We start from the raw sequence: 10,814 nt of genomic DNA on the forward strand, positions 1-10,814 counted from the left end.
ATCAAAAGACACAATTTAAAAAAAAAAAAAAAAAAAAAAACTAGTCTCTCTCCATGGTTATGTCTTCTTCCTTTTTTTTTTTATTGAGACGCTCCCCCTTTGGTTCTAACTTTAATAATAATAATAATAATAATAATAATAATAATAATAATAATAATAATAATAATAATAGTATTATGTGAGTAAGAATCAAGTTACTCTCATGAGTAACTTTAAAAGAGTTATTTTTCATCTTAATAAATTATTTTCTTAAAATTTAATGGTTAAAATTAGTTATTTATTATAATCATTAAATTTCAAAAAAATAAATAATAAAAATAAGTGAGTTATTCTTGGAATAAATTAATCTATTTCCATAGTATATTTATTTAATATTAAATTTTCTTTTTTTTTTCTTTACTTAACTACCAACATACTTTATTTCAAGTATTTATTCTCTTTTTTACTCTTTCATTTCAACAGAACAATCTTACTTTTTTTATTTTCTTTTTACTTTATTTCACTTTTTTCATTCTTTTTATTTTCTTTTGACTTTATTTCACTTTTTTCATTCTTTTTATTTTCTCACATTTTTTGTTCATTTTCTTTCCTCCCAAGCCTATGCCCTTTTGTTTTCAAGGAAACACACATGTGCCCACCTACATGGCTCAGTCATGTTTTCTTAAATAATAACAATAATAAATCAAATGATCTCAAAAGGTTAATTTCACTATATTTCTCTAAAATCAAATAGTCTTTATTTCATCCTATTTTCACCTATTTCTCTTTTTTTCTTTTCTTTTCTTACATATTCAACCCCACTCTCTCCCTTCCCATCCTGATAAATGATGGAGTGGGATACCAAACATTTAAGGGCGCCCTGCATTATAGGGTGACCTTATCCCCAAGTCATGCGGTCCTATAGATCCTTTGATTCAAATGCATGTGTTTTGTTCTTCATTCCATGATAACCATCACATCAAATGAGATGGTCTTAGGAGCATTTTCAATCCAAAGACATCAAGCAACTTATCAAATCAAAGTTGTCACAGCTAAATGGGAGATACATGATCATAAAAGTTAATCTTTTGCCAAGAAAAATGTACATTTTGTTGACAATCATGTTTCTAGAGTTTACCAAATCTTAGCACCAAGTGCAATGAAATGAGTCTAGGTAGAAACCTATTCTGTACAGCTAATAAAGAAGTAACAATTACTAATGGATGACTAATGTTTGACTCACTGTAACAACAAAGTTTTCTACTGAAGCATGGAATAAGAACAAAGGTTATAGAAGAACAAGGTTGAGTCCCGCCATCTTATAACTTGGGAGAAAATTTTGGACGATCCCACTCTGTGACAACATGGTCACGAGTTATCTCCTTGAGTGAACGACAACCACTTAGTGCCATAGTTAATTCAAGCTCATCACGAAGCATTTGAAGTACCTTTCTTACACCAGCCTCACCATCAGCAGCCAATGAGAACACCACAGGTCTACCAATCTGAAGTTTGAGATGAAAGATAAAGATATAAATAGCAGGAATGTGGCGCTATTTAGATTATTTTAGATCATCTGCCTCCAATTAAAAAGTGGTAAACCAATGAAATGGAAAAGCATATTGTCGTGCCATATTCCACAAGGCAAACAAACACAGCTATACTGAAGTTAAGCATTCAACATTTTAATTTTCTATGATGGTGATCAAACTTTCATGTACTTACGAATACACCGGCTGCTCCAAGAGCTAATGCTTTAAATACATCTGTCCCTCGGCGAATTCCACTGTCCAGAAAAACTGGAATTTTTCCTTGTGCAGCTTTAACTACCTATTTAAGTTAAGCAACCAATATTTCCAATATGTTAAAATGAATTGAAAGAGGACATTATTCAACCGGACCCAAAAATTTAAAAAGAAAATGAAAATGCAATGATTATGAGTAAGGAAGCAGGCAATGAAAAAGAATCTTGCAATGAGTCAAATATAACAGCTTTAAAGTTTTAATGCATAAAGTATTATGAAATAAAATCAAATAAACAATGATAGCAAGTGGTTCGTTTCTATTTCAATTAATATAAAATTTCCAGAAATGGTTAGGATCCAATACCTCTTCCAAAGCCATAATAGTTGCAGGGACATAGTCAAGTTGACGAGCTCCATGATTGGAAACAATGATTCCAGCAGCTCCAGCTTGTATGGCTATCCTTGCTACATTATTAGATATGGGATAAGATTAAAGATTGAGAAAACAATTTTAAAGAGATAAAAGGACAGAGAAGAAACAAAGTGCATCTGTTTGATAGGCTTACTATCTTCAACAGTAAGTACACCCTTAACTAAAATTGGCAATGAAGTGATTGATTGAAGCCATTTGATATCCTAAAACAAGATTTACCATATTATTACTTCCACATTCAGTGTCACAGATTAGGAAATTGCATGTGTGAAAGATCTATATCACCTTCCAGTTGAGTGACGGATCAATTTGTCCAGCAACATAAGAGGCAAGACCAGAGTCACTAGTCTTCAATGTAATCCCAAACAGTAAATAGTAACAATAACAACAATAATATGACCAATAAAGAAAAGGTTTAAATATGTTTTTGATTCTTAATATATAGTCGAATTTTGCGTTTGATTCCTGATAAATTTTTTCTTCGCATCTGTTCCCTGATATTTGAAAAGTTTTATTTTAGATCTTTGCCATCAGTTAAGTAATAACGTGTTTGTTAAATATTTGATAACGCAATTTGTGGTGACTCAAAACCCATCAGTATTTGTTTCAAAATCAAATTTAAATTTTCTAGCGGTTAAAAACTGCCAGAATCAATATCTCAGTTTCCTTCTTTCTCTTTGTTTTTAACTTTCAGATCTGGAACATTTCTCTCCATCATCGATCTTTAACTTTCAGATCTGAAACAACTTTGGCACCGCCTTCAAATTCACCTCCGCCGCTGAGCAAGACTACCAGAAGAAAGTCCATTGCGAACACAACTCTCTCGTTTCCGGCTCTTCCGCCGCCACATTTGACTACGTTGACGGGGAGGTCACCGACATCGAGTAGTTCTTCAATGACTATGGGTTACCTAGACAAGCCTTCTTCAACTCCACCCCCGACTGGGTTGCTAGCGGCGACCGCAATCCCTCCCTTCACACCTTCCTCTCCCACCTTGATCTCGCCGTGAATGTCATTCACAATCACTGTGGAAAAATCATCTCGACGTACGTTTATGTCTTCGCATACCACATAGGCTTCTCTAAACCCTTTGAGCCATTAACGTCAACGATGTTCTTTGGTTGATTTTTTGGCTATTTTCTGAATTGTTGTTGCTCTGAATTTGCTATGAGCTATAGAGATTAATTGGATTTGTGATTTAAAATTTGGAATGTATTGATTAATTTTGGGAATTTTTTGATTTTAAGTTAATAATACTAATTTCTAAATTATGCTTTTCTGAGTTTTAAATTAACCCACTACAAAAGCATCCACTCCAAAGGCATTGAACAAAGATGATGAAACATGAAAGGAACAAACACAAGGGGTTCATGACAATAACTATGGTGATGTAATAATGACAGGAGGAAGAAAGAGAGGCGAAAAAGAAGGATGGAATAAGAGAAATTTTGAAACAACTACTGACAGTTTTTTATCCGCCACAAATCGCATTATCAAATATTTAACGAACACGTCATCATTTAACTGAATTCAGGGATCTAAAACAACTTTTCAAATATCATGGAGCAGATGTAAAGAAAAAATTTATCAGGGATCAAATGCAAAATTTGACTATATATTAGGGATCAAAAACATATTTAAGTCTAAAGAAAAAACCCATTTATTTCAAACCAAATAATGGAAAATAGCAATGTAATCACACACCTTGTCCAGCTTTCCAAGATCCAATCCTTCAAAATTCTTCAAAACCAGGTTTAGTGGCAATGTCAATCTGTAAAATACCCCATCAAACTAGCCAGTAGTAAATATCTTAAAGTAGGAGATTTATCAATTCAACCATGATGAACCATATAAAGTTTTGTTGAAAGGCTGTTCCAATTGAAATTTCCAAATGGGTTGCCAACCTGTTTTTGATATCAGCCTCCCTATGACCAAGAATTGGAGTGTCCACAGTAAGGGCAATTGCCTTGAAACCAGCTCTTTCAGCTCTTCTCACAAGCTGAGCAACCACATTTCTGTCTTTAAGCACCTGAGAGAAGAAGAGAACAGTAATATATTAGGTATTAAGACAAGATTGTTGAGGATTTTAGATAAGAGGAGATATTAATAGTAGTGCTTGCATAACTGAGGAAAAAATACCTACATAAAGTTGAAAAAAACGAATGTCGGAACCTGTTGAAGCAACCTCCTCAACACTGGAACTAGCGCATGAGGATAGTGTCTGCGACAAAAAAAATTATAAAATCTAATCTGCTGGAAAGTAAATAAGTACAACAAATGCATGTAGTTGAGTAGGCATATAAAATTTCATATTACAGTCAAATAAATAATAAACTACAAGGAAAGAAATATAGTTTTCATCTCGAAATAAAACCAAAGTGCTTGACAAATATAGTGAAAGCCAAACCATGATTGTGCCAGCTGCTGATGCTGCTCTAGCAGTAGCTAATTCTCCTGCATAAAAGTTGCATAATTTGTTTTAATTCAGAAGCTTTTATCAATTGTTGTTGCAGTAAGAAATAAACTTCTATTAAGAATCAGGGAATTATGCATTAACGAAATCAGCAGAGTTTATGTTTAATTCAGATTAATTTTATACCTCGTAGTTATACAAGAAATAACCACCACAATAGTTAAACGATGTCAAGGTTGGAGCATTCTGCAATATTTTGCTCTATAAAACACTATATTCATTGCAATTTGCAAACATTTTGCAAAACATATTAGACAATCTTAACTTGCTGGAATTTTCTCCCCAAAATGGTTAGATGAAATTGACTGAGATTTTTAAGATAAATTCATTTGCTTCAAATGGGATTGTAATCTTATTTAAGAAAGGATAATAGCGGTTTTTGTTTAGAAGGGAATGTTCTGTTGTCTTCATAATTAAGCAAACCTCTTTTAAATCTCTTTTCATGTTCTTGTGCTTATAGCACACTAATATACAGAACCTATACCGGTTTCAGCATAAAATACTCCATAAGCTTTCTTTCAAAGAGCCACAAGATATCTTCTCGTTCAATTAAATGCTAGGAAGTTACATATTACGTCATTCTATACCTCATCCTATAATCATTCCTCCTCAAGGTATGGAAATGCGTAACTTAGTGCTTTTTGTCATATGAGAATGAAGCAGTTATACTTGTATATAACCACAAGAACAGCAACAAAAGACAGAAGTTATGTTTAGTTTTCGGTTGGGAGGCTTTTAAATTCCGCTCAAAAAGTAAAACTGAAAAAACTTTTTGTTTGATTTGCAGTTGGATTTGATTGGAAACTGAAACTCAGTTTGAAAATGAAGTAAAGAAAAAGTTGTTTTTGCATACTCAATTTACAAAATTAAATTTCATTCACTAAGTTTATAAACTTTAATCCAAACATGCACAGAATATAATGGCAATATCTTAATGTGGCACAGACCAAAGAATCTGATCACATACCTTCAGGGTGAGCCAACTTTTGCATGGCTGTTGGAGCAATCATGATAGGCATTGATATTTTGAAGCCCAATACAGTTGTAGTCAAGTCTATCTTGCTTACATCAACAAGAATACGCGGCCGGAACCTGTTTGAAGTAAACCAAATAGATATTGAGAGAAGGGCTTCAGAACAAAAAAGATGAAAATTAATTAAAGGAAGCACAAGTTGCAATCCCATCACACAGGGAATCCTAATGTGTCCTTAGTAAATCAAAGGAAAGGTAAGCTTAGATTTTGAATGAAAAGTTTCTAGAGGGGTAGAACAGATAAATGGAGGTCCTAGTTCCTCAGAAAAGTATATTACAGAATCCTTGAGAACGCATTTCGGTTCTCTTTCAAAGTCCACTGATCCTCTGCCCCTGATGCATAGTAGTCATAAACCATCTTTGGCAATTTTTCCTTTGCAATAGCCTCATACTCGGTAACATTAGTTATCATCTCCATCTTTATAAGATTTACTTACGATGTCGGCAGGATCTGCAGAAATTGAGTTTGAAATACAGTGTGATTAAACAACATGATATTATATCAAATGCTTTCCAATGCAAAGATGCTATGCAATATCAATAAATGCATGCATGAATATATCTTAAGTTCACTGACTGATTTCAGAACACTACAAAGCATGCTAGTTGGAAAATCCTGTCAATGTGACAACTAAAAGCAGAAAAACGTAGTCTTTTTGGCGTCCCCAAATGGTATTTCAACTAATAACCATAGAAGAGTAGTCTTTTATGAAAAACAGTTACCATTCCATGTCAAATGAAAGATTCATCAGTCCCCACCACATGAAAGCAAGATCTTCTGAAATTTTCTTATCAAAACTTCACTTTCATGATTTGTTATGTATGTACACATAATATTGACAGGTGATTTTTTCATCAACAAGTAAAATTACTTGCTTTATCCTATAAAGCAAGTGTTGACTTTAGAAGAAACAGATCCCAACTTATGGGAATGTGATATTGATGAGCAATTCCACAAACCGGAACAGTTCTAATTTACCCCACTCAAATTCTAACAAGTGAGCAAGGACCAGATTCTGAAGACATCCGTGACGGAAACAAAACCAGTAGATTAAAGATCCAAACTTTCAAAACGTTTAAACCTCAAACAGTACCCAAAACGATGAATTGCAATCATTGAGTACGAAAAATGAAAGGAGTCGTAAATAAAGACTACAAAACAGAGTTAATCATGTTCATAATCAATGGTATAACAAAAAATTTATGATCAAATATGTAATACACGACAGCAAAACAATTTGGAATCAAAACCATGTACTAAGTTGAAAGGGAGAACCTTTGGCTTGGACCTCCGAGGTGGGTGGAATACTGGGGAAGCATGTCTCTCTTAAATTTTTAAAATATATATATAAAAAAAAGGAGGGGAAATTTTAATAAAAAATAAGGTGACGGGGAAGAAATAAACTGATAATAGTATTATAATAATGAGACAATTATCATAATTTAAAAGAGAATAATGAAAGTTTAAAAATGGTTTAAGAATAAAATTGTTCTGTCAAAAAAATTGTTTAATGAATTGTGTATTCTAAATGTAATTAAGTATTTTCCTTATTAATTTTTTAAAAGGAACTTTTCCCTTTATTAATAATATATATTATAAATTATAAATATATTACTATAAAATAAAGGTGTTTTAAAATATTTTTTATTTTTTTATTTGGTCTCTTATAGTCCCGTAAAGTTAGATCAAATTGATATTTTGGTCAGTTTTATTGCTAATGCCTAACGGTGTTAATTTTGATTAACATGATATCTCTTGCAATTTGTTCAATGATTTTTTTTTTACAATAGAATACTGGTTTTTATTCAATGAATTTTAAAGATTACAGTTTTTGAATAAAAATCCTGAGGAAAAATCATAACGATACTATGGAAGAATAAGGAACTGGATTTTGTCAACATTCATGAATCATGACAATTTTAATGTGGCAATTGTCAAATTTGGTGACCGGGAAAATTCTATAAAATGCCCTGCAATTTTCGTTCAGAACTTTCAAGAATTCGTAGCTTAGCAGCCGAATTTTTTTTCATGCGTCAGGCCAAGGTTGGACAATTAACAGCTATTATTTAGCCACATGCAAGCGAAAGCAAAGTGCCTTGAGATATGTTTTGTTGAAATTGCTAACACTTGTCTAATCTCATCTCTAAAAATAACTCCTAAATCCATCCTAAGGCCTTTTTTTTCAAAAAACCATCAAAATCTCCCTTTACATAATTTTGGGGAGCTAGTTTCCAAACCTAATATTGTTCATTCAATGAGGATTACGAGTTTCACAAGTCTCATAAAATTGAGAATAGGCTTTGTGGAGGACATGGTTGGTATGCTTTTCATAGTTCTTAAAGAGACGCTCTTTTACTCCAAATTGCCCAGGTTAAAGCATAAATCTGACTCATATGAAATTTGCTTTTAAAATGGCTAAATTAGTATATTTTGTAAGAAAAATGCAAAATTATTAATGAGGTAAGTTGTGGTTATTCTTTATATATAAAAAAAAGGTAAGTTGTGATTAATCAGAATGACTTTATTTAACTCAAAAAGGGCATCCCAAATGCGCAGGGTTCTTATTTGAGTTCTTGAACCAAGAAATGAGGCAGATGTCACTTGAAAAACTACTTCTTTTGTAAGAATCAAAAGAATCTAGTTATTAAACAAAAAAATGGACAAAGGAGTGAAATTAAAATATTTAATTCAAAAAGTAAAAATATCCAAAAATAATAATCAAAAGATTTTGAAGGTTAGACCTACAATAAAAATCAAAAGCCTTCATTATCAATTTGCTTTTCAAATTAATTTAAATAGTTTAATTTGGTCTCCAAATTTTTAAAAGATTAAGTTTGATCCTTAAATTCTTAAAAATGAATCAATTTGATCCTCAATTTTTTAAGAACTTGAAGATCAAATCAAAGTAAGTTGGGGAACAAATTAATTCATTTGTAAAATTTTGAAGATCAAATTAAATCTTTTTTAAGAATTAGAGTCAAATTGAATCATTTAAAATAACTCAAAGAACAAAATAATAATTGAACCAAATGAAAATAAGAAAATCTAGAAGCAACCAGTTAGTAGACTTTGTTATCAATTTGGTTTGTAAATTATTTCAAAAGATTCAATTTAATTCTTAAATTTTTAAAAATAAATTAATTTGATCTCCAAATTATTTTAAATTATTAATTTGATTCACAACTTTTTATAATTTTGAGGATCAAATTAATTTATTTTTAAGAATTTAAAGATGAAAATAATTATTTAAAAAATTAAACATTAAATTAAATCATTTAAAATAATTTAGGAATGAAAATGATAATTAAGTGTGAATTTTAACTAATAAAACTAAAAATATTACAAAATAGTCCTTTCTAACCCGAAAGGATTAGCTTGGTCCTAGGGTGAAGCACAAGAAGGGCACAGCGTGCATGTTAGGAACGTTGTGCTAAACTAGTAACAGAGAGATTGTCTGCATGTAAATAGTTGAATGACAGTATCATCCACCGCTCCAAAACCCTCCCTCACCTCCTCCAACTCCATCACCCTTTCTTCATCTCCCAGTTCCTCTTACAAGCCTCCACCATCTCCCTCCCTTTCGCCGCCTCATTCTTCCACTCCCTCCCCCCTCTTCGCCCGGAACACCCTCATCAGAGCCTTCGCCGCCACCCCAACGCCGCACCACTCCCTCACTCTCTTCCGCCTCCTCCAAACCTCGCCCCTTAACCCCTACGACTTCACCTACCCTTTTTCCCTCAAGGCCTACGCTCGCTATTCCTCTGTCACCATCGGTGAATCCCTCCATTCCCTCACCCTCAAGACCGGTGTCCGCTTCCACTGTTATGTGGGCAATGCCCTTTTGAACATATACGCTGACTGCCGTGCTGTCGTTCCGCGCGCAAGGTGTTCGATGAAATGACTGATAGAGATGTTGTCTCCTGGAGCTCCATGATTGCTGCCTACGTCGCTTGCAACTCCCCCTTGGATGCTTTTCACATGTTTCGTGAAATGGGGATGGAAAATGAAGAGCCGAACTCGGTCACGTTGGTGAGCTTGCTCTCTGCTTGTACTAAAATGCTCAATCTCAGTGCCGTTGGTGAGCCGAACTCGGTCTCCCTCGGTCACGTTGGAAAATGAAGTCCGTTCATTCGTACATTACGAGGAATGGCATAGAAATGGATGTTGCGTTGGGAACAGCCTTGTTTGAGATGTATGCTAAATGTGGGGAGATTGATAAGGCTTTTTTGGTTTTCAATTCAATGGGTGACAGGAACTTGCAGTCGTGCACTATCATGATCTCGGCTCTTGCGAATCACGGGCGAGAAAAGGATGTTATCTCTTTGTTTAACCAAATGGAGGACATGGGGTTGCGGCCAGATAGCTTGTCTTTTGCCGTGATTCTCTCGGCCTGCAGATGAGGGCAAAATGTATTTTGATTGGATGGTGAGAGTATATGGTATAAAGCCGAGTGTTGAGCATTATGGGTGCATGGTTTACTTGCCAGGAAGGGCTGGTTTGATTAAAGAGGCTTATGATATCATCAAGGGCATGCCAATGGAGCCCAATGATGTTATATTGAGGAGCTTTCTGAGTGCTTGCAGGAATCAGGGGTGTGCTTCTAGTTTGGATGATGATTTTCTGTCTAAACTGGAGTCTGTATTGGGGGCAAACTATGTGCTCACTGGTAATGTTTTTTCCACTTGTGCTTCCTGGAACTGGAAGGATGCCAATGACTTGAGGGTAGCCATGAAACAGAAAGGGTTGAAGAAAATTCCTGGTTGTAGTTGGGTGAGGTCTGAGGTGCAAAGTTGATATTCAATATACCTTTTAGAAAATCCACTATAAGTTTTGGTACAGAGAAGATGTGCCTTTTAGGAGTTAAGATCCTCTCCATTTCTTCCAATACTAAAGTTTTGGACAAATAAATAAAGTTGACATGATAGGCATTAAATGGAGAGTACCATTTATTTTTCCAAAATCATAGAAATGGAAGAAATGGAGAGAATCTTTTTCTGGCTTTTAGAGCCATCTTTCTACATACTTCCTGTATTCATTGACTTGTTGATTGCAAATAGAATAGATAGATGCATTAGGAAGCTCTGACTGTTAGATGTTAGGAGTTTGGACTAACCAGGAATTGTAAATATCGGTGAGTTTAACTTGGGTTTC

The 10,814-nt window shown here is 33.8% G+C and overlaps 1 protein-coding gene across 1 annotated transcript; it reads right to left on the reverse strand.

The window, feature by feature from the left end:
* Positions 1-1,025: 1,025 nt before the first annotated feature.
* On the reverse strand, positions 1,026-7,004 carry LOC114412771 ((S)-2-hydroxy-acid oxidase GLO1-like). The gene is made up of 12 exons (XM_028376805.1): positions 6,939-7,004; positions 5,941-6,113; positions 5,598-5,722; positions 4,565-4,611; positions 4,301-4,378; positions 4,062-4,186; positions 3,862-3,928; positions 2,443-2,505; positions 2,291-2,360; positions 2,089-2,189; positions 1,705-1,809; positions 1,026-1,484 (listed from the first exon to the last, which is right to left on the reverse strand). The coding sequence occupies exons 2-12, from the start codon at positions 6,078-6,080 to the stop codon at positions 1,299-1,301; spliced, it is 1,107 nt and encodes a 368-aa protein (XP_028232606.1). The 5' UTR covers positions 6,081-6,113; positions 6,939-7,004; the 3' UTR covers positions 1,026-1,298.
* Between the last annotated feature and the right edge of the window lie 3,810 nt (positions 7,005-10,814).

The sequence above is a fragment of the Glycine soja genome, chromosome 5, assembly GCF_004193775.1.
Source record: "Glycine soja cultivar W05 chromosome 5, ASM419377v2, whole genome shotgun sequence".
Lineage (NCBI taxonomy): Eukaryota > Viridiplantae > Streptophyta > Magnoliopsida > Fabales > Fabaceae > Glycine > Glycine soja.

Bases quoted from the DNA above. Each gene is read 5' to 3' on its own strand.
- LOC114412771 (XM_028376805.1), bottom strand. From the start codon at position 6,080: ATGGAGATGATAACTAATGTTACCGAGTATGAGGCTATTGCAAAGGAA. The intron at 2,361-2,442 runs GTGATATAGATC...ATCTTGTTTTAG, and splicing joins ATCCGTCACTCAACTGGAAG to GATATCAAATGGCTTCAATC. The intron at 1,485-1,704 runs GTAAGTACATGA...CTCAAACTTCAG, and splicing joins TTGGAGCAGCCGGTGTATTC to ATTGGTAGACCTGTGGTGTT.